Below are 24,349 nucleotides of genomic sequence, written 5' to 3' on the forward strand. Positions count from 1 at the left end.
TTCGATGACAGCATCTCAAATTGCTCAACGCTCATATGCATTCACAAATAGTTTTCGCTGGCCATTTTCTCTTGTGACCTTTGCATTTGTTCACAATTGATACTCAATTTGCTGGCATTTCGAAAGCAAAATGACTTGACGTTAACCCTTGGCGCCCTGTCACTCACTGCAGATTGAGGCGCACTGAGCTAATGCCGCGTTTCCACACCACACTATTTGACATTATAAACCAAATGCTTTAACATTTGTCGCTATACAGACAAGTAATATACTGAAGATTTATGCAACAGACGCTTAATGTTATGTATTTGCGCAAAATATAGTTTCCAATTCGAGAAATAACAAAAGAAATACTGTGAGACGTCGTGACACAATTTTTAATGAAAGCTATTCCCATTTAAAATGATTATTCATATTTCCTCTTGTACATCACAATCTGAATATTGGATATACATGTATTAAGACTAGAATATCTATTAAAACATTATCTTTATTCGTCTTTTGCCATTTCCTTTGCCATGTCATTTAAAGCTTCAACTCAAGATTTGATCAGGGTGTGATGAATTTTATGGCATAGTTATAGTCCCTGTCATGATTGTATAAGTGGATGAACTAATTTACGCAATATCATTTAAAATGTGTAAAAACATTCCGTCGAGGCATTTTAGGTGCAAAAAAAACAAACAAAAAAAAATACATTCCTGGAACTGACTGACTTTGGCTTCTGTCAAAAGCGTCCGCTATATCGTGTATATTTTTGTCACCTAATTAAAGGGGGACATAATTAACTGCAAGGATATATAACTCAATCAATTTTTTTAATCAAGAGTGGAAGCCAAAATCCTGCTTTCAAAGCGTGTGTCAAACAGACACGCGCGCACACACACATTATTGTCTGTGTGTACTCGGAGAACAATGTTGGCGGGGATCATCACAAACGGAGGCTGCATGCTAAACCTGGAATGTCACCCAACCGCTTCAACCATTTTGAAATCCAAACAAACGTTTACTCGTATATAAAATCCATTCAAATGATTGAAGTGACTTGAAATGTCATTCCCAAAAACGACCCTTTTTTGCGTTGTACAATACAGCTATGCTATTTTTCTTCACGAAAAACAGCATAGCTGTATTGTGTGCAAAACATAATTAAACGTGTGATAACTGTACGTTGGCACAAGCAGAGTCACAACATATATACTGTGTATACTGTATATACTGTATATGTATATTGCAACAAAGAATTGTATTTATTTATTTCATCATGTTTTGTTAGCAGTTTATTACAGTATTTGCATAAAGAACAAATATATGGTTAATTCTAAAATATTGATCGATGGTTTGGATCCACTTTTTTAGAGGACACATCCAAGGTCCTGTTGGTGCATTCATTCAAAATTAAGAAAAGTCCTCAAAATGTAATGGGTTATATTACTTTGAGGAAGCCATTGGACTGGTTACACTGCTAATACAACCCCGATTCCAATGAAGTTGGGACGTTGTGTTAAACATAAATCAAAACAGAATACAATGATTTGCAAATCATGTTCAACCTATATTTCATTGAATACACTACAAAGACAAGATATTTCATGTTCAAACTGATCAACTTGATTGTTTTGAGCAAATAATCATTAACTTACAATTTTATGGCTGCAATACGTTCCAAAAGAAGCTGGGACAGGTGGCAAAAAAAGACTGAGAAAGGTGAGGAATGCTCATCAAACACCTGTTTGCAACATCCCACAGGTGAACCGCCTCATTGGGAACAGGTGGGTGCCATGATTGGGTAGAAAAGGAGCTTCCCTGAATTGCTCAGTCATTCACAAGCAAAGATGGGGCGAGGTTCACCTCTTTGTCCACAAGTGCGTGAGAAAATAGTCCAACAGTTTAAGGACAACGTTCCTCAATGTACAATTGCTAGGAATTTAGGGATTTCATCCTCTACGGTCCATAATGTCATCAAAAGGTTCAGAGAATGCGGAGAAATCACTGCATGGAAGCGGCAAGGCCGAAAACCAACATTGAATGCCCGTGACCTTCGATCACTCAGGCGGCACTGCATCAAAAACCGACATCAATGTGTAAAAGATATCACCACGTGGGCTCAGGAACACTTCAGAAAACCAATGTCAGTAAATAAAGTTCGGCGCTACATCCGTAAGTGCAACTTGAAACTCTACTATGCAAAGCAAAAGCCATTTATCAACAACACCCAGAAACGCCGCCGGCTACTCTGGGCCCGAGCTCATCTAAGATGGACCGATGCAAAGTGGAAAAGTGTTCTGTGGTCCGACGAGTCCACCTTTCAAATTATTTTTGGAAATTGTGGACGTCGTGTCCTCCGGGCCAAAGAGGAAAAGAACCATCCGGACTGTTATGGACGCAAAGTTCAAAAGCCAGCATCTGTGATGGTATGGGGCTGTGTTAGTGCCAATGGCATGGGTAACTTACACTACTTTCTGTGAAGGCACCATTAATGCTGAAAGCTACATACAGGTTTTGGAGAAACATATGCTGCCATCCAAGCAACGTCTTTTTCATGGACGCCCCTGCTTATTGCAGCAAAACAATGCCAAACCACATTCTGCACATGTTACAACAGCGTGGCTTCGTAGTAAAAGAGTGCGGCTACTAGACTGGCCTGCCTGCAGTCCAGACCTGTCTCCCGTTGAAAATGCGTGGTGCATTATGAAGCGTAAAATACAACAACGGAGACCCCGGACTGTTGAACAACTGAAGCTGTACATCGAGTGAGAATGGGAAAGAATTCCACCTACAAAGCTTCAACAATTAGTGTCCTCAGTTCCCAAACGTTTATTGAATGTTGTTCAAAGAAAAGGTGATGTAACACAGTGGTAAACATGACCCTGTCCCAGCTTTTTTTGGAACGTGTTGCAGCCATAAAATTTTAAGTTCATGATTATTTGCTAGGCGGCACGTTGGCCGACCGGTTAGAGCGTCAGCCTCACAGTTCTGAGGAGCGGGGTTCAATCCCCGGTCCCGCCTCTGTGGAGTTTGCATGTTCTCCCCGTGCCTGCGTGGGTTTTCTCCGGGCACTCCGGTTTTCTCCCACATCCCAAAAACATGCATTAATTGGGGACTCTAAATTGCCCGTAGGTGTGAATGTTAGTTTGGCATGTGCCCTGCGATTGGCTGGCAACCAGTTCAGGGTGTACCCCGCCTCCTGCCCGATGACAGCTGGGATAGGCTCCAGCACGCCCGCGACCCTAGTGAGGAGAAGCGTTTCAGAAAATGGATGGATGGATGGATGGACTATTTGCTAAAAACAATCAAGTTGATCAGTTTGAACATTAAGTATCTTGTCTTTGTGGTGTATTCAATGAAATATAGGTTGAACATGATTTGCAAATCATTGTATTCTGTTTTGATTTATGTTTAACACAACGTCCCAACTTCATTGGAATTGGGGTTGTACATTTTCAACAGGGTAACTTGTAATTGTAACTGACGACATTTCCAAAGTCATCTTCCCAACACTGCTCATAAGGCAAGGTACCGCAGCCGCAAGTTAAAAGGCACATGTCAAGCCTGAATGGCACCAACTTGATAGCATTCGAGCGGCACATTCTGCATGAAAAGCCCTGCTTGGAGTCGTGCTATTTATATTCAAAAGCCTCTCGAAAGACGAGACAGTCACACGTTGACTCATTAGAACACAGCAGTATGCAAGCACCGGGCAGGCTTGTCGCCGTGGAGACGGATTGTTAAATACCTGAGCCTCTCTTGGAGACCACCTTGAGACACTTTGACAGTGTGACATAGAGCAGGATCAGCAGAGGGCCGGGAGGTCTCATCTTCATCCCTGTCCTCGCGTCGCAGCCTGAAGGAGGAGGAGAGAAAGAGAGAGAGAGAAAAAGCAGATGAGACATGAGTGCATGAGAGGATTCCGCTGATCAAAACAACAGGGTAGAAAGAATAATCACATTCAAAATACCTTCTGATTTTTAACAAACTGCAATTGAATGTCGGCAACTAAATCAGCAGCTGTTTTCATTTTTTGCATTTTTTTTTAAACTCATTTTGGGAGTTATAACATTTCTAAAAGATCTAACAAACGTAATTGTCTACGTTGCTATAGGCCAATTTGGAAAAAGTGTATCACAGATACAATTTGAGATCGAATAGCAATGCATCATGAAAAAAGTCATTAAAATCTTGAGAGAGAAAAAAAACATGCAATTTGTCTCTCATATTTCTGTCTTGTTAATTGTTGCCAATAATTTATGGCCAAAAATGACAATTTTGATTGCTTCATTCTCCGTTGTGTCTCAACTTGTATCTGTGTTGTCTGTGGACAAATCACGCCAAGTTTCTCGCAAGTCTGGGCCAAATCCTGTTGAGTAGCCAAAGTTGGGCGACATTTTGGACTCAACTAATTGGAGTGAATTGAATCGTAACTGGAGTGAATTGTACTATATCGCATCTGCTCCCAGGTTTATAGCACACGCAATCACAATAAGCCTCTCTCTCAATTTGACACCAGCAAAGTAATGGGTAGTAACGGTAATAGTGCATGTCGTAGATGTTAATGGTTAACTGCTCAACCCATTGGAACTCTGTTGCTAACAAAAACAGCAGTACCTTCAGACGCACGTAAACAGTCAAAAGTATGAACGTAACCCCAGCACAGTATGAAAGATGATCTTACGTTATATGGAGACGGAATCTTTTAACGACAATTGACGTTCCTTTGGACGCAAATTTGAGTTAATGGTAATGTGTGGCACTGTTATTGAAGTGAATTGTATCACATCGTAATTGGAATGAATCATACCGTGTCGTAATTGGAGTGTATCGGAATTGAAGTGAATAGTATCGCAGTGTATTTTCATTTGAGTCCAGTAAGTCATATCACATCACAATTGTATCCTCATTTGAGAGAATCGTATCCCAATTGCAGTGTTTCGTTTTGCAATAATAATTGCACTGGATTGTGTCACATCGCATCAGAATTGGAGTGAATACCATTGCCTCCTTATTTAAGTGAATTTTAACAGATCACATTGTAACTGGAGTAAACCGTGTCACATGATCTCGGGAAAGAAATTGTATCACATCGGCTTCTGAAATGTGAACGTGCTGTACCGCATTGAAATACAACTGAGCTGGCGTCAAAATCCACTGGTGAGGCACGAACAAGAACGATCGTACATTTGAATAAACTTGCAGTAGAAAAACCTTGTGTGCCTTTCAATGTCTTCTTTTTCAGTTTAGTACCGTTCCGTCCGTTAATTCTGACACTACTAAGATGAATTTCTTTCCTCTGTTGAAAATGGTAGATGCCAGGCTTTCCCAACCCTCCGAGCTATGCCAGTGAGCGTGAGGGGATGTTGCAAATACTACTAGCACAATGGCCCTTCTCCCGGGGGGGGGGTTCGCTCATGATCGCAAACGGGACAGGTTATCACAGCGGCTGATATATTTCCTGCCCAAAACCATTCGCCGAGATGCTGACGAATCAATAAAGAAATAATTACACGTGTAAGAAACACCACTTTTAATAGTCGTCGTCATTAAAGCCGGGCGAGGGAATTTCAAATCATTACCTGGCAACTAACCGAGTTATAGCAAATATCCCTCCTCTATCCCTTATCGACTCATATATCATGATCATTGACAGAGGTTAGCCATTCTCGACACCTCATCATCTCTGAGTAAATGACATCATCTAACATGAGCTAATTATGCTCTAATAGGAGCCTCCCGAATTACAGCCAGTGGCTGGTGTATGAATTTGATGTTAAATTAAATAAAAAAGGAAAAGAAACAGAAAAAAACTCATTTAGGAGGTTTGTTAGCTCAGAACACTAGCTGATTGCACCTTCCATAATTCATCAAATGGGAGAAATGGAGGCTATATGGAGGGAAATAAAGTGTGAAATATAAAAAAAAGAAAAAAAAAAGAAATGATATTTAGGATTGGCCTCTCTGTCAATCCAAAAACAAAACTGGAACGGAGTGGAGCGCAGACCTCGGCCTAGGTACTGCAGAAAAATTACAACAACATTTGACATTCCTATTTGTCTGTCCTTAAACTGGAGAATGACTGTAAGTTTTAGATTCATCCTAGATGCAATAAACAAAATGACGTTTGTGATTTTGTGGACAGATATTTAGATTTTAAGAATCCTAAAAACAGAATAGCCTAATCTTCTTTTGACAGCAAACTCGTTGAGAGTGACACAGCAGCGCCCCTGCTGGTGGCAGCCGAGTAATATATAGTAATCTCCCGCAATATGGCGCTTGACAATCCTGCTCTTTCACACATTTTTGAAAAGTGTTATAACAGTTATTTGTCTATTTTTGGTAAACCTTTCGTACAATATTTTTGTGTTATCCATTACTCTTGCGCTTGCTCAGTATGTGTGTTTAAATGTGTTTTTATTGTTTTAAAAGGGTGTTTAAAGACCCTGACAAAATTCTGTATTTCAATCGGGTATTTCTCTCTCACGGATTTGACTTGTTGCGGGGCTGGTCCGAAACGTAACCTCAGCGATGAAGGTGGGATTACTGTACATTCCATTTAGCCTCAGTGGCTTTAAAATCCAATTGATCATCAATCAATTCCACAACAATGAATCCGTTGGAGAATCCCTTGCTGAATGTTCTGGACTCCCGTTTCTATGCCAGGTGCAGAGTAATGCCGAGTCTGTGTGGATATACTCAACCTCAAATTGCCCTTTGCACTTGACACTTAGTTCTTCTTCTACAACGAACCGGTTTAGTGACACCACAGCGCCTCTGCTGGTTAGTATTAGTGCGTTTGTTTTTTGCCTCAGAAGTGCTCCAAGACATCATTAATTAAATATGAACAGAATTCTAAAAAATAATCGCCTACTGGATCTCTCATATGAAAGATCATAGGATTTGGGCTTCAATAAAAGACATTTTTGTATTATTGAAAGTTTTACTTTCTGCCCTGCTGGGACCGAACTGTCAGGTCAATGATTGAAACAATCATCTGTGTAGAATTTATCTGTAGAGTCAGCTATACAGGAATCCATCCGGAAGAGTCTTGAATTCTCAAGTCACATCATGTTCCTGTCAGTGTGTATGAGAACATGCAACAACGGAAGCCAATGATCCGGAAAGTTCAACAAAAAGAAGAAGAAGAAGAAGAAGAAGAAGAAGGGAAGACCCTGGCATTTGGAGAGGAGAAAGCCAATGTGGAATGGGGAGCCAGCAAGCTGCAGCAGGGGTCACGTGTCAAGCAGATTAGCATAGCTAATGAAAGGAGCCTCTCTCAGCGTACGTTTGGACAAGAAGCCTTTCTCTCCTCAATCATTTTCTTTTTTTATATCCACACAAGGAGAACACAGCACACTGCAGAAATACCATTCTGGCAAACACCACAGCCGAGTTTTTTTGTTGTTGTTTTTTTCCCCGTGTACAAAATGGAATTTAAAAGAATTGTTGATTTCCTTGCCGCTTTTAGCAACAGTCCTGCAATTATGTCTACAAATGGAGACACCTGCTTCCTTATTAAAAAAAAAAACACAATGACATTAATGAAATGAAAATAGTTCTGTAAAATGGGGCACTTGTCTAAGAAGAGCTAATTTTGTGCTATAATCCCTTGCATATTACCATATTTCTTTAACTAGACACTGTGCCCCAATTATTCGCCGTGAGCGACATTAGCTTAAGACCAGGAGCGAAACTAAAAGATGGCATCTGTAGTATCTGTATTGGTTACTATGTGTCTATTGAGCCCATTTGAAATCTCTAACTAAAGCAGCAGCACCTACCAAATTAGTCAACAGTCTCTCCGATGAATTGAACACGTAATCAGTTTGGTTTCCTTGGATTTTGTAGAGACAGTGTCTTTCAAGGACAATTTGCATTTCAGTCATTCTTCATTCAGTCATTGATTGTTATTCATTGTATAGGATTGGGGTTACCCTAACCCTAGGTCTTTAGTTTATGACAGAGTTGTAGGAGTTATTCCAATGGCGGCACCGTAACCCAAATTTGAACGTAAATTGGAACGTGATCGAGTCTATCACTAACATACACTAACACAGTAAGAGGCATATAGTAAATAGTTGTATGAAAAACAGTAAGTACGGCAGTAACTCAGCGTGACTCTTTGTGTATCTTTCACGGAGCTTTCCAAACTCATTCCTGCGCGGCGTTTGCGACCTGGAAACATCGTACGTCACTCAATTGTTGTCTTCTCGATAGTTTGGTTTTAATACCGTGCACTCGCACTGTGTTCCGTACTCGCCTGTCCTCATCCAAATTACGAGCACATAAGTGAGTGAGTCTGGATTCTGTTCTCTTTTGTTGTCAAGATAAAAACTATAAATCACATGGACCCACAGATTTAGGATCACCTAGATATTGATTTTGTTGGAAGTGTGAGAACATGTTTTGTTTTGTTTTTTTCTAGTGGTGCGCTATATGGAACAAAAGTTTGGAACAAGAAAAGAAATGTCGAGAATGTCGTGGTTGAACTGCTCAATCGACATTGATGGGAAACTCTGGGTCTCGTGATTGACAAATGAACTGATTGAAAAGTGTGTTTCAACGCCGTTGTCTGTATCGTGTACATGTGAATAGTTCCAAAGAAGTTAGCCCTCTGAATGAACCCAAGCGGGGTTAACAGACCACCTCCTCGAATCCCACCAGAGAGCAGCTGCGCCGTGCTCGCAGTTGGTCACACAAGCAAAACAAAGTGCACTAATTAGCCAGGGGTTTATTTCGCTGAATGCTTCCTAAATAATGTCATTTGCATCCCTTCAGTGACCACACTGTAGCTGTCCAACATGGGAAATACGCCAATTATACTTTGATTCGCTCGACCGAAGCCTCAGACTGGAAGGTCGCGGTGGGATTGAAAAGGAACAATGTTGTCCTGCTCATGTCTCGGCTTCATAATCACAGCGGGACTCAGGTCCTGCCAGCCATGACATCACTCGCCTCACATCTTAACGCACACACACAGAGGTGCATTGTGGACCACGCAAAAAGCCAGGAAAACACCGGACACCCTTTTGAAATAGCACCACAAAGAGGCAGCGAAAAAAGAAACTGAAAAAGGTTTTGCTCACTATTGGGGAAAATGGAAAGAAACCCATGGACAGAAGAAGAATCAAACTTTAGAAACTTTGGAAACTGCACTTGTGAAGGGTTTTCACCATTATACCATGATTGTACATGATATGCATACAATCTTTCGCAATTTAGCATGGCCCATCTGTGTGGGATACTTGATTCTGATTGGGGCTCATTCAGGTAAATTCCCAAGTCAGAGGCTGTCAAAGTACAAGCCCTGGAATTCGCCCAAAACGGTAGACGTCTTTGGTTTTTGCCTGCATGGGTTGCTGCATACGTTCCAAAAAACTCTATATTGGCCATAGGTGTGAATATGAGTGTGCATGCATGCTTGTCTTCATGTGCACATCGATTGACTGGCAACCAGTCAAGGGTGCACCCTGCCTCCGAGCCCCAAAAGGTCATCTTGGATGCGCTCCAGATCACATGTCACCCGGATCAGGATCTGATCGGTAGGCAACAGAAAAGGATGGATGTTGTTCTTCTAATGTTGTCTGATTTAAAGACTGGCTGGATGTTGTGAGCGGTGCAGTGTTCAGGGGCATACAAGACTGCGCAACTGTTCGATACATTTCAGGCGCTTTAGTGGCGACAGATGATCTCGTACAGTTGCAGAAGAGTTGTATTTGTCTACCTCGGAGCTATTTCTCTGAGTCTTGTTTTTAGCATTACCATTCTTGGCCGACAGACCGTGGCAACGCCTTCTTCTTCTTGATTAATTCTGACAGTCTCCAACAGTTTGAAAGCATGCTACTGACACCTACAGGACTTAAGTGGAATGGTATTTCACTTGTTAGCATTTCCTCCCGCATTTGGCTCTGTCGCAGGCAATTATGAGCTGGACTCTGAAATGAACACTTGTAAAATGGTACAGCGTATGCCCAGCTTGACACCGGCCATGGTATTCTGTGCCAAGATGGCGTCTTGCCTACCTCGTCTCAAAATGGCACAAATTGCAGTGCTAACTGTAGCTTGCTTGGCTAATATGTATTTTATTTGTTGTTTGCTCTCAGGGTAGTAAACAAAATGGCGCATTGACAGTTTTCCGTGCACAGCAGAGGGAGTGATACGCTCGACTAGTCAACACATCCAGGGATGATACTTGGGAGAATATCTCCACCAACAACAACAACAACAACAGCGGCATCGTTCAAATCCTCAGCACTATTGTGTAGGCTGGTCGGTGAAGCCAAGCCCTTCCTTTATCTTTCTCCTCCGAGTGAAAAAAAAGCAGAAGGCAGATGAGTGCGATGATGTGATGATGTGCGCACGCTTCACGCATGGCCGCCACCCGGACCTCACGGCACGCCTGTGTGCACGACCTCAAACACACCTGCTCCCGCCGCCTCCGAGGAAAGGAGCTCGCTCGGTGTTGTCGAGCCGACGAGCTAGCGGCAGGATGTCATGTAGCGACCGCGGCGCACATCTGCACTACCCGTCTGTGTGCAGATGTTGCCAAGGCAATTATGGAGAGGTGGATTGGTCTTGTTACAATCTCACTCAAGCATGAGTTTGTTATGAAGTTACGGTCGGCTTCTGCTCATACTTAGTTGATGAGGAAAAACGTGATGCAGTTTCAACTTTCTTCAAATTTTCAACAAGCACCCACATCACTTATATATATATATTTTTTTCCTTTAATCGCCAGAAATCTCAGCCACGACTCTTTAGATGTGTGTGCGTGTCGCTGTTTATTATTAGTCTTCCAACAAATTAATCGCCTTTTTGGGTGCCTGAAAACTGTGTATCCTGATGAAAACACTGGAACGTCTCAACACACACACACACACACCAATTTGATCAATAAACACAACATTTGGTGGACGTGTCTATCATGACAGGACACACGGAAAAGTCTCAAGGCCCCACATACAACATTGAACAGGGTGTCAGCTATTTTGGCTTGAAGGAGCCAAGCTTCTACTTTGGCAAACTGCATCCATGCTTTTTCTATATCGCTTATCCTCATTTGGGTCAACTGGAGCCTAGAGCCCAGATTCAAACCCTGAACCTCAGAAGTGTGAGGCGGATGTGCTCACTCACCATACTTTGGAAAACTCCTGCTTGGGAAATCATCCAAGTTAGCTCCGATTGGGACTAAGTATCCTTGACAGACGGCAGGCCGTAAATTGTGAAGCTTTTTAGACTATCAAATGTAGGTGGTGCATGGTGTCCAAATTTGAAGATCATTTCCAGGATTTGCAGTGAAAAAGGGTTATTATATCAGATCACTGCTGCATTTGAACCACGTATACTCGACAGATGGGTGACACTAAAAGGAATGGCAGTTGGAGCATGGCGACCACATTGCATGTTTGACTATGAAACACAAAACTATCAACTCGGCTGCACGAGGTCAGAGCCAGACCAAACGTCTGGCTTCTGACATTCGTAGGCGCTCGAACATGAGGAAACGTATCGATGTGCTAATCCTTCCACTTCCATTTCTGTCTAAATATCTATAATCTGCATTGAGCCCGTCCAGATTAGTCACGCCCCACAGGTATGAGGGTACTAGGTTTAATTGTTGTTTCTTAAATGAATTCTTTGCGTGTACAAAGAGTATTTGACACATTAAGTGCCATGAATAAGTAATGACAGGAACTATTTATTATCCGAATATAAGGCTTAATAAAACAAATAGTTAAGGAAGAAAAGTTGCACAGTTATAGAAGTGGGTGGAAAGGGCACCGCTCTGAGCACAAAGCTGTAAATAAAAGAAATGAAAAGTTTCTCCCGCACACATTCTGTACTTCAAGGCCAGTAGTACCTCTTGATCAATAATGCATGAGCGTTAACTGCGGATTGTTAAATGAGAACCGGGCAGGTGGAAAAATAGTACGAGCTCATAGAGTTGGCATCATGGGATGAGAATGTACGTCTCTACTGTATACCCAGCGTTGGGTGAAACGCTACATTATTGATATGCTATGCGGTTATCCAGTGTTCAGAGAAGCCTTTGAAGCGACGCGGCGAGAGACACATGAATTGATACATAATTCAATAACGGCGTGCAGACACTGGAGTCAAACAACACAATTAAGGGGAATGAAGAATTATTCGTAGCAGTGAAGGTACGCTAGAAATGACACTCATATCCTGTCCGCTTTTTGTTGTTACGGATGTTTTTGTCAATATATACCAACGCTTGATGTGGCATAATTATGCAGAAGCGTAACCAGACATCTTTATTTTCCCCTGACAAAGCACAAATAAGGATTTTCATTTAGAAATTTCTCTACGAGACCGACCAAAACCGTGAGACTTCACTCACTGATGCTACAGAGTTCTCACATTTAGTCGCCATGAAAGCACCAAAGACAAATGTGTGTCACTGGAAAAGTAACCGAACAGTCAGTGGTCCTGAATGTAATAAACCAACAAATTACTGCATGAACAGTGAATGAGATTTGACATTTTCTATCCCCACTGCGGAAGTAACCAACCATTCAGTGATGCTTGCTTTAACAATCGACATGTACACCGCACAATCGACGAGATGCCAGTTATTGATGGGGTAGCTTCTGTGTTTTAGCTTTTAAGTTACACGAACAGCAAATGACGCAATGTACATTTCTAATTGATCGCATTCTACAGTGCACATTCCCCAATATCCAACCACCGAAGGTACCAAGCCAGGATAGGTCACAAAGGGAATGCAGCCCAAAAACTGTGCCAAACAAATCATGCTAGTGACTCGCTGCGGACAAGCCGAAAGTCGCAACAACTTCTCAGTGCAAAACTGCCATTGAAACAAGACCTCGGAAGAGTCAGAGAGATTCTCATATTTCATTATGTATTAAACAACAATCAATGAATACAAATGTGTCAAATCGTTTGCGTTAGCACGTGTAAGCAATGCATGCTTGGATCACAGACCGACTACAGGGTTTGTATTAAGAAACTCTTGCCAACCTAAATCAGGGCCGGCGATGAACGATGAACTGGGTCGAGCCAAGGAGCAGATGTTTGTTAAACGCTTTTGACCACGGGCAGGACGCGATCCTCTCCAGAGGATGCCCAAAGGAGGTTGCCGCTAACAAGCAAGGCGCACCGAGCTATGCCCTGCCTCCGTCCCATCATGCACCGCTCTCTCAGTGAGATTAATTACCGCGCTGGCCTGAACTGCTTCCCATCCGCGTTGCTCTGTTTGTTCCGTCCGTCAGCAGGCGTGCGCCTATAGCGCCCATTCAAGCACTCAGAATAGCAGAAAAAGACAGGACCTGAAGACAAAAGCTGAGTTACCGATTGGACCGTCACCACTGATTGTTTGCCGACCATGCTCGAAATCTTAAGTACCAGTCATTGACGGTGTAGAGTTTTTACATTCCGAGACATGCACGATGCGACCGAAAGAGTCACTGCGCATTGGAACGGATCATTTCGTGGTTATGCTAGTAATGGTTGACAGGCCAGCCGATGACGGCAGAGTTTTTACATTTCGATGCGAGAAGGCAGAACGTAGAGAGACTCATGAGTTAAACAGAACCAACCATCGAGTGGCTGTATGCTGATTGACTTATATGCTGACCAAAGATGGCTTGAACTGCAAACGGGACAGCGGCTGTTGCCAATATAGTTTTTTACATTGAGAGAAGCACAAGTAGACTGGTGACGGAACAAAAGTGACTGATTGTACGAGCAATAGACTGCGTGAACAGCCAGGGACATTTCAGCCAATGAGCGTATAGACGCTGTTTATCCAGAGACCGTGCAAGATGGGGAAACAGATCAAGAAATGCTCGTCAGCGTGTAATAGAACACAAAGCAATCAGTGGCGCTGCTTGTCATGAGTGACATGTAGACCGATCGATGATTGCGTGAATAACTGAATGAAGGTATTGAGACGTTTTACATTCAGACTATACACAACCTATAGAGCAGTGTTTCTTAATGTTTAGTGAGCCGAGGCGCCTATTTTTCATTGGAAAACTCTCACCGGACGGCACCAAAGAAAAATAAGAAATAATGATGTTTTCGCCTCACATGGCTTGCTGGGCTTGTTTAGTTCAACATACTGCTATTATTCTGTTGCTTGAATGGCAAAAAGATGGATGCACAGGTTAAATGTATCTTCAGCCATCTAGTAGAAGAGCATTCAATTGTTCCGTCTGTCACTATAGGTCACTGTCATAGAAAGATGAACAAAGATCCGCTGCTCGTGGTAAGTCAATCGTAATTTTCGCAGCGATTGAATGGAACTGCCCATGAGTGAGCCTTGAGAGATCATCGGGGTTGCTGCAAAACACGAGTCACAGCATAAAAGAAGATTGTGCAAATTGTGCTTTTGCGTTAAAGAGCCAAAGCAGTCAAGCGAGGAGGAAACAGGCACTCAACATGTTGCCATTCAGGACCGTGATTGCTAATGTTTTTATTTACACATACTTCACCACAGTGTGGTTCAGTGGATTGCATCACACACACAAAAGAAGCTTGGCGAGCAAAGCTTTTTCCCGGGATGGGCTGAGGTTATGGCGAGCTGCGAGGTCGCGGTGTCACGCAGACACGTTGACGGGAACGAGGAGGGAAGCAAGCGAGGCATTTCCCCGCAGAGCCGGTTGATTTGCTCCCAGCTATGTGGCTCATTGTCAGCCGTCTTAAGCACGAATGGCTCGCAGTCAATGCTGTCTTTGATGGCCGGCGCAGCCGAGACTTGGCAGACCGGCGGTGACGCACACAGGCACACATCGAAGGATGCCAGTGAAACTTGGAAAAATTGGAGATACGTGCTTTTTATTGGACACAAAAATTCTGAGCTTTGTGCTCCTGAATTAAACAAGCAATTCTCTCAACTGTGTGCTCCTAACTTCTGTATCTTGATTTTGCAATTCTCCAGCTCGTGTCCCCTTATATCATTCATTATTCCAATCACCTTCCATTTTAAGTATTTAAAGGGTCTAATTGCAATCCCATTTAGTCCTTTGGCTTCATTTTTTCAAAAGTAATTAATTGATCTGAAACACATCCAATCAACGATGCGTTGGAAGATTTTGCCAGCCTAAGAGACTCGGAGAAAAAAAAAAGTCATTGATTCGTTTAAGAAATTGATCGTCTTCAGCCGTTTTCGTCAACATCCCCAATTTTGTCGCATTGGTGTCTGATGTTGGTAATGGATAATAGTTTTAAAGGCCATTCTTGTTTTTTGTGTAGTAAAAGTAAGAACTGGGGACTCTTGGGACTCTTTTTTTTTTTTTTATCAATTTGTATAAACAACTTCAAAAAGAACAATCTGGTCTCATGTAGACTGTTGTTTTGTTTAAACATGTCACAAATTTGCAAACTTAGGCCGGAAATGTACATGATTGCAATGTCGGGGTATGGATCAGAGTAACTTGCGATACAATATTATTGCAATATTTTGCCAAGAAAACTATCACGATATGGCATTTAAGCAAAAAAAAAAGAAAAAAAAGAACGCCATCTACAATCTATCATAATATCTACTAAAGCAGAGTAACACAGATTGGCTCTCCCTTTTTGGCCTTAGTTATTCAACTTCAAAACTATTGAATTTCAAAATAGTTTTTTTCCCTCCTTATTTGTTGAAAGCCAGACAATGCAGGCAAGTGCAACAGAAACAGCATATCACATATCATGATTCTGTTGTTTATCCTGCCATGACGCTGATCCAAATTAGGCCACAGGAATGCCCAAACAAACCTGAATTGGGTCACTTGAAGCGCGTCACGTAAAATCCAGCTTCGGCTAGATATTCACCTGTAAAACCGCATTTCTTTTCATCCCCCGTGCGCATGTAGTCGTCGTCCCTCGAGGCCTGGGGTGCATCTTACACTTTAATCAGCTCAGCCTGAAAGCTTTCAATCCGAGAGCGGAGAATGAGGCCTGTGATTGGCTTTGACGGAATTTCTTACCATATGTGGCAAGTGGGATAAAAAAAACAGATGAAAAAAAGTGAGCGTTTGAGAAGAATAGGACCGTACATTTGCTAAACGTATTTCTTTCTTATCTCAACTCTGCTGGATGAAGCACTGTGGTGCAACATTTCACTTGAAAACAAAGCTCCCTAAAGGCGTAAAATGCTGGCTTGAGCCGTTTTCAAGTGGCGAGGAATGAGCATGCACGCCGATGTATCCATGGCAGAGCCTAGTCCGATCTCTGGAGGAAGCATCCTTGTGTCACTGGAGCCTAAACAACGGCAATTATGGTCCCCCCCGCTCGGTCGTTGGAGTCTGGACTGTTTAAAAATCGATTCTGCGTTCGTGTAGGGGCGGCCTGGGATTAGATAGAAGTGGAAGAAATTGAGTGAAATTGAAAGGAGTGCAAGAGGAGGAGGAGGTGGCAAGGGAGATGGAGAGCTGAGAAAAGGTTACAAAAGATGAGAGCGACACGAGCAAGTGGAAACTTCAATTATCGCTTCATCCACGTATCGGCCCATCGGTGTCACACAAATGGCAACGACCAACGAATCGAGCTTGATTTGCAAATTTCCTGTGTGCCAAGACTTTTTCCCGACATTCATTATACAATTGCTACATTATTGAAACTGAAAAGTCCCCCATCCATTAAATGCCCCCGATTGTTGGAATCTTCTTAAATCAATTCCAACTGCCTGGTCATTTGTAATTCATGCCTGATACGGCGCCACTGCATGTACATTGAACCTATGCCGTAGTACCTGGAATGTGGACCACAATGCATTCCCCATCTGTCCTCTCTAGCATTTGTCCTCATTTGGCTTGTGGGTGAGCTAGAGCAGTGATTCTCAACTGGAGGATCGGTACCCAAAAGTGGGTTGCGGACCCATTTTGGGTGGGTCGCGGACAGCTCGTCCAAAATTACACTGGTCATATTGCTATTCTGATTTTGTCGTTATAGAAAACCAAGTTCTGACATGGAACATATTCGATAAGCGACTGGAAATGTTACTCACTTGTGCTCTTGTCACGAGATTGCTCCGTAAACAAATACTTTGCAGCTCAGCCTCTGGCTAGCGGGGATTATGGCGAGCAATATCCTTTTGGCAGTATGTCAAACTCATTTGAAATGGCATTTAAATATATAATGTACTGCACGTGTGTTTTCAGAGCCTATAACAAAACATTTTGTGGGTGAGCTAAACGCTACCCCAGCAGGCTTTGGGCAAGAAACCGGGTAAACCCTGGACTGCTCGCCAGCCAATCGCAGGACATATATACAAATTGCAATTCACATTCCCACCTATGAACAAGTCTTCAATTAACATGTTGCTGAATTTCGGAGGAAGCTGGGGTACCCAGAGAAAACACGCAACCTCCACACAGAAAGGCCGGAGTCGAGACTCCGACGCCAAACCGAAGAACTGTTTGGCAGGCATGCTAATCACTGGCTCACTGTGCTGCCTCAATGTGGTTTCCATTGAGAGCAATTACACTTGGAATAATTCATTCCACTCACCCACTATTGTAAAACATTAACACACAACACGCCCTTCAATCACACGGGACAAGCATATGGCGGCTAGTTCGCGCAAGAAGCTAACGCACCAGTCGACATCTTTACTCAGCGCTCTCTCTTGAACGCAAATGGACGACGCCAGTCACAGAAGATCCAAATCCAAGTAGAAAAGGGAGGCTGATACTGGCTCCGATTGACATTCCTATCAGGCCGTTGGGAATGGAACAAAAACAGGGAGTAGCAAACCGGTAACAGCGCTAACAGCAACACTGTGCTCAGTCATCCACAAGACTTCAGACACTACATGAGTCTTTTTTGCTTAGAATGTGAGCTTGCTTCTATTTTACCATTTTCATATTTTTCAGAAAGGGTTGCAAAAATGCGGAAGAAGCAAAAAGGAAAAATGGCGGCTGAAATGAGGTCTCATGCAAATACTGGTCAAACTTCAAATTGGGGCATTCAAAATTCAACGTACCACTGGATGATCGACATTCAGTCATTTATTCTAGAGATAACACTGTTCTTCCCTTAAAGAAAAAAAAAAACACAAACAAAAAAGAAACCGACATAGTTGCTTGGTTACAACACAAAAAGATAAAGCCCTCTTGTGGCCGCGGGAAGATCGGGTGACATTATGCTGGCATCCCAGCGGGGCCCGCTGCGCCGAGATCCAGCTGTGTCGCCGGTTTGATCCGGCCTCGGTGCGCCTTCCCTGCGGGAGCGTTCCAGAAATGTTCCTTGCCGAGCACAACTTGCTGAACTAATCATTTTATCCGTGCTTCAAATTCAGGTGTGACTCTATCATGATGACGATGTGTGTCAGAACCTGGGAGCCCTGACCTCAAACCCATCTTTGGAATGAAAAAAAAAAAAAAACATCTTTAACCTCTGAGATGAAAAATTTCCACATTCCCAAAAACTTTTCAAAAGAGTGAAAGCTGAAAAATTGTAAAGACACTTGCTGTTCAAGTGGCGATTTTTCACATCGTATAAAGTAAATTGTTTTATTTAGCTACAATGGAACCTCAACTCTCAAGCCATTTTTTTTTCCATTGAAAAAAAGGGAAATGAAATTAAACCCAGATGGAATTTACATTCAATTATTATGTTGGATTTCATTTGCTGATAACTCATTTAGCCATGGCCTACTTGTCATTCAAACGCATACAAATAGTCAGTTAAGCTTCATAAGAAAACTTAAAACAACAAGAAAAACATGTCTACTTTTTAACATTCTTGTCACGCAATTGTACAGAAGAAGTAATCATCAGTAAAAGGTTGAAACAACAACGCACTCTACGTTAACTTTGATACAGCTCGTGTGGTAACAGTACACTTCACGGATCACTTTTTTTCTTCTAACAGCTCTTGTTGAGGCTGCTGCTTCTTTTGGAATAATTGTCAACCCAAAAAAGCCAAAAGAAAAAGCGAAACCTTCACACAGAGTTAATCATTTGACGCTTGCTGGATGGATGTCCTGTGGGATATCGTGCATGCTGACTTTTTAGGCGATTTTAGAGGCAGATGGTTCACAAATTTGGAATTGTGCAACGTCGGGGGCATTCAACTGTTTTCATTTGATTGTGTTTTATTAATGGTCTAGAGGTGTTTGTTTATTTTATTTTTTTCCTGAACTAAAACGTCACGTTAGCGTAGGTTACTGATATAGGTTACGGCACATTCCGCCAGCACTCCATTGTAAACCGAGGACGCCCTAAAATTTGGAAAGATGATGATCGATGCTTTAGTACAATTCCAATGAAGTTGGGATGTTGTGTTAAACATCAATAAAAACAGAATACAATGATTTGCAAATCATGTTCAACCTATATTTCATTGAATACACTACGAAGACAAGATATTTAATGTTCAAACTGATAAACTTGATTGTTTTTAGCAAATAATCATGAACTTAGAATTGTATGGCTGCAACACGTTCCGAAAAAGCTGGGACAGGTGACAAAAAAGACTGAAAAAGTTAAGGAATGCTCATCAAACACGTGTTTGGAACATCCCACAGGTGAACAGGCTCATTGGGAACAGGTGGGTGCAATTATTGGATATAAAAGGAGTCATTCACAAGCAAAGATGGGGCGAGGTTCACCTCTTTGTCAACAAGTGCGTGAGAAAATAGTCCAACAGTTTAAGGACAATGTTCCTCAACGTACAATTGCAAGGAATTCAGGGATTTCATCATCTACGGTCCATAATATCATTAAAAGGTTCAGAGAATGGTGGCACGGTGGCCGACTGGTTCGAGCGTCAGCCTCACAGTTCTGAGGACCCGGGTTCAATCCCCGGCCCCGCCTGTGTGGAGTTTGCATGTTCTCCCCGTGCCTGCGTGGGTTTTCTCCGGGCACTCCGGTTTCCTCCCACATCCCAAAAACATGCATGAATTGGAGACTCTAAATTGCCCGTAGGTGTGACTGTGAGTGCGAATGGTTGTTTGTTTGTATGTGCCCTGCGATTGGCTGGCAACCAGTTCAGGGTGTACCCCGCCTCCTGCCCGATGATAGCTGGGATGGGCTCCAGCACGCCCGCGACCCTAGTGAGGAGAAGCGGTTCAGAAAATGGATGGATGGTTCAGAGAACCTGAAGAAATCAGTGTATGTAAGCGGCTAGGCCGAAAACCAACATTGAATGCCCGTGAGCTTCGATCCATCAGGCGGCACTGCATTAAAAACCGAAATCAATGTGTAAAGGATATCACCACATGGGCTCAGGAACACTTCAGAAAACCAATGTCAGTAAATACAGTTCGGCGCTACATCCGGAAGTGCAACTTGAAAGTCTACTATGCAAAGCAAAAGCCATTTGTCAACAACACCCAGAAACGCTGCCAGCTTCTCTTTGGGAAATTGTGGACGTCGTGTCCTCCGGGCCTAAGAGGAAAAGAACCATCCGGACTGTTATGGACGCAAAGTTCAAAAGCCAGCATCTGTGATGGTATGGGGCTGTGTTAGTGCCATGGGTCACTTACACATCTGTGAAGGCACCATTAATGCTGAAATTAGTGTCCTCCGTTCCCAAATGTTTATTGAATGTTGTTAAAAGAAAAGGTGATGTAACACGGTGGTAAACATAACCCTGGCCCAGCTTTTTTGGAACGTGTTGCAGCCATAAAATTCTAAGTTCATTATTATTTGCAAAAAACAATCAAGTTGATCAGTTTGAACATTCAATATCTTGTCTTTGTAGTGTTTTCAATTAAATATAGGTTGAACATGATTTGCAAATCATTGTATTCTTTATTATTTTTATTTATGTTCAACACAATGTCCCAACTTCATTGGAATTGGGGTTGTACATAAATCACATCTTTGTACTTCACAAGCACATTCAAGTGTAATGAAACAGGAACCCAAAGTGCAGAAACAGTACACACTCCAGACTAATAGCTTCTTGGTATGCTGCATAATAATCCAACTTTGTTGAAGAGCCCCTGGAGACGCAGACAGGTGACGAAGGTCGTGTGGTAATCGGCTCCGTTAGACATCTTTTATGTCGAAATTATTTTTTTTCCCAAAAAAGAAAAACGGTAATCCTTTGAAATGACCATGATACTAGAACACTGTGAACAGCCACCATTCATAAATTTCTTTTAATTACAAAGTGAGTGTTTGTGCCAAGAAAAGAAAGCACTGACGGTGCTACCTGAATGAGGTGGGCCCAAGCCAGCAGTAATTCACAAACTTTTTCGAGCACCTTTATTACTTCTTAAAAGCCTTCTTTAAAGAAAGATATATGACCTTCACTGGCTAGCGCAGCAATGAACATAAAGAGAAGAGATTCTGAGGAGATTCATCGGTGACCTTAGATCCCCGCCTCCCCTCCCATCTGACATCAGTTTGGTTTTTTTACTGATTGAGATGAAATTTGGTGGACTTGTCCATCTTAACGGGAATTGTTTCAAAGAACAATGGCCAAAATTGAACAGAAGGTCCAAGTTTTGCTTTAAAGCAGTCATTTTGGGCTTTTTTTCCCAGTGCCAACGATTCTCAAAAAATGGCTTCCTCTAGTGGTATGCAAAATTATTACTGAATTTAATGTACAAACTTTGTCTAAGGTTACAGTGGTTTGAACTTTTTTTTTTTTTTAATCCAGTACAGAACATTTGTACAGTTCAGTTGTATTAAGTGCAATATATTTGCAGTCCTTTAGAAGTGTTTGTTTTCAAACGTTTATGCGGGTGTAATTCTGTTCTGGTGTCATACTACAGCGCCTCCAACTACCGAAGTCAAATTCCCTGTGTGTTTTCGACATACTCTGCAAATAAAGATGATTCTGATTCTGATTCTGCTTGGAGGAGGTCCGTTTTTTTTTTTTTTTTTTTTTTTTTTGTGGGGTGAGGGCTTTTCACAGTGTTTGAGTAAAGGCATTCGTTCCTACTGGGCTCAGAAAGAGTGATCACGTGGTCCTCTCTGATCGATTTCCTATCACACAGCGCATGTGAACAGCACCGCAAGCGTGTACGCGCTCCCTCCGACTCGGCCTCTGCGGAATGCCGACATGGGCCGCGCGTTTAGCGCCTTTTGTGCCGCAAATTGCAATGCGCTGCCATTTTTTCCATCACGGAGTCTGTAGGCTGACGCATTCTTTATCTGACATCCTGCAAAGCCAGACTGCTTAGCCCAGAGGTGTGAGCAAGGAGGGAGGTGCAGGAGGAAGAGGAGGAGAGGTGCCAGATCACCGCTAAGGCCTAGAACATGACCGACTGGCCCGGTGTGTCACGTCTACACACACGCACACACGGCATATGCAGAATAAACACCAACATCCAGTTGATGCCGCTGACCCTTGACAATGACGCCGCGATGTCGCGACAGCTCTTCAGCTTCAAGACTACTTGGAAAGCAGGTGGGTGCTCGCCTAAAAGTCTTTTGAAATGTTTTTTTAATTGGCATCGTGATGGTATTTGATGCCTCACAGCAGCAAGAGTGCAGGTTGGAATGGATTTGCTCGGGTCTTTTTTGGGTGTTGCTTGCATGTTGATTTGTTGGTTTGTTTTATTTTGGGTAATTGTGTTTGCTGAAAAACCTAAATGTTTGCAAATATGAATGCTAGTTTTACTACAGACTCCATATTGTCCACAAGTGTGATTGCATCCATTTGGGGCGTTTGCTATTACACTTCAAAATAATACTGTAGGAAACTGTGAAAAGTGGGCTGGCGTGACGGAGTTCAGGTGATACACTCGTCCAGCGCCCCCGCGCTATGCCTGGGCACCTTGGCGGTGAATGAGGAGAGTTTCTAAATCCGCTGAAATCCGTGCAACATCACGTGACCAACGCGGAAAACCGGATGAGCTGACAACCCGTGTATACTACGCTTGTGAGCATCATAAGTATTGATGACATGATTGTTTGAAGCCGAACGTGTTAAAACTGTGTTTCCCTTGTGGCTGGTGTCTTCGGACAAGAGTTAAACACATGTATATCATTTATTTATACAAGCATGATATGATGTACCGTATGTAAACACATACAAGGCATAAACATGAAATATTATAGTATTGAAGTGCTTGCACCTGTTTTGCCGAGGTCATCCACATTAGGTTCACTTGGTGCTAGATTTTTGCTTGAGGAAACAGCGAGGAGACTAGTGAAGAGGCAAGTAATGGTAAGTACTTAAGTCAACCAGGACAGGCAGAAGCCTCATTGTGAGCCTGAACAAGACAGTCAGGACAGAAATCGGAGAGATTGGGTGTACTGATAAACAGTTTGGGGCAACTCGATGTAAGACCAGAGTCGCTTCGGACTCGAGGCGTGCTCATTACAGAGCTAGAGAGCTAATAGCTGCTATCCTCTCGTCGACATCAAAGACGGCTTTTCAGCACACAGCACATTTATTGCAGCCCTGCACACCCCTGGAGACTCGTTTCAGCGTAACCCACAGCACTGCGATGACAATATTAAATGTCCACAAACAGCAGGGAGCCCTCTCCCGCCCCTTGTCGCCTGCGATTGCTTCTTCGCCAGCTCTCTCGCGGCTCGTTTCTTGTTTGGCTTTTTCGGACTTCACAGGTTGAGAGCAGAGGCCATCGGAGCCGCTTATAGATGCCAGTTGACAAGGCAAACAGAAAATTGAGTTCCTTGTTGCTCCTCGCTCGTGGCACAGTCCGCCCAGAGACCACGGCTTAATATTTCAAGTGTGATTCCGATGTCGTTCTTACGAGTAACTGCAAGTACCCCGTACTCCCGAGCAAGCTCGGAGATTTTCAGAAGCGACGTCTCAAAGGAACACGGCAGCGAGTCGCTTTCCATGCCAATTCTGTGCGAGCGATGAAATTATAATTTCAAAGAGATTTCATCCTGTAAAACATACGTTTAGTCTGACAGTTTTCCTCGAAACTGATTGTGTTTGTGTGTGTTAAAGGAAGGAGAATAAAGTTGAGTTCCATTGAGTTCCTTTTACCTTCTTGCCGTCGTGTGTGGGTTGTACGTTGACACAAGTGAACACAGTTCAGAGATCATCCTGCAGTTTTTTTATGATATTGTATCTGGACACTGGAACAGTGTGACCGTGAGGCCAATTTCTTTATTTTTACTGTAGACTGAAAACATTTGGTGAGAGAAGATGCCAATCATTGCACAAAAAAATCTCCATAGCCAATACAACTATTTGCAACGTCCCAAAAAAAGGAATAAACAACTAGAGTACAAAGTAAGAAACATCAAACAAATGACAGAATCATTTTCAGACTGGAAAGAAAGACCCCAAAACAGCAGTTAGAGACATTGGAGACAGGTGAAGGTCATGAACGTGAAAAAGAGTACAGAAAAAAAAAAAGAAAAGTTTACTCTTTATTCAACATTTCAGCTCATCTGTGAAACTCAGTGGAGGCACTGACTGGGATTGCATTGGCCTCACTAAT

The 24,349-nt window shown here is 42.6% G+C and overlaps 1 protein-coding gene across 1 annotated transcript in view; it reads right to left on the reverse strand.

Annotated features, from left to right (window-relative positions):
• il1rapl1a (interleukin 1 receptor accessory protein-like 1a) overlaps positions 1-24,349 on the reverse strand; it is a 186,409-nt gene that overhangs the window by 151,022 nt on the left and 11,038 nt on the right. The window contains exon 2 of the mRNA XM_061792411.1: positions 3,737-3,844. Coding sequence (XP_061648395.1) covers positions 3,737-3,824 — 88 coding nt within the window. The 5' untranslated portion in view covers positions 3,825-3,844. The remainder of the gene's footprint in view (positions 1-3,736; positions 3,845-24,349) is intronic.

The sequence above is a fragment of the Phyllopteryx taeniolatus genome, chromosome 12 (assembly GCF_024500385.1).
Source record: "Phyllopteryx taeniolatus isolate TA_2022b chromosome 12, UOR_Ptae_1.2, whole genome shotgun sequence".
Lineage (NCBI taxonomy): Eukaryota > Metazoa > Chordata > Actinopteri > Syngnathiformes > Syngnathidae > Phyllopteryx > Phyllopteryx taeniolatus.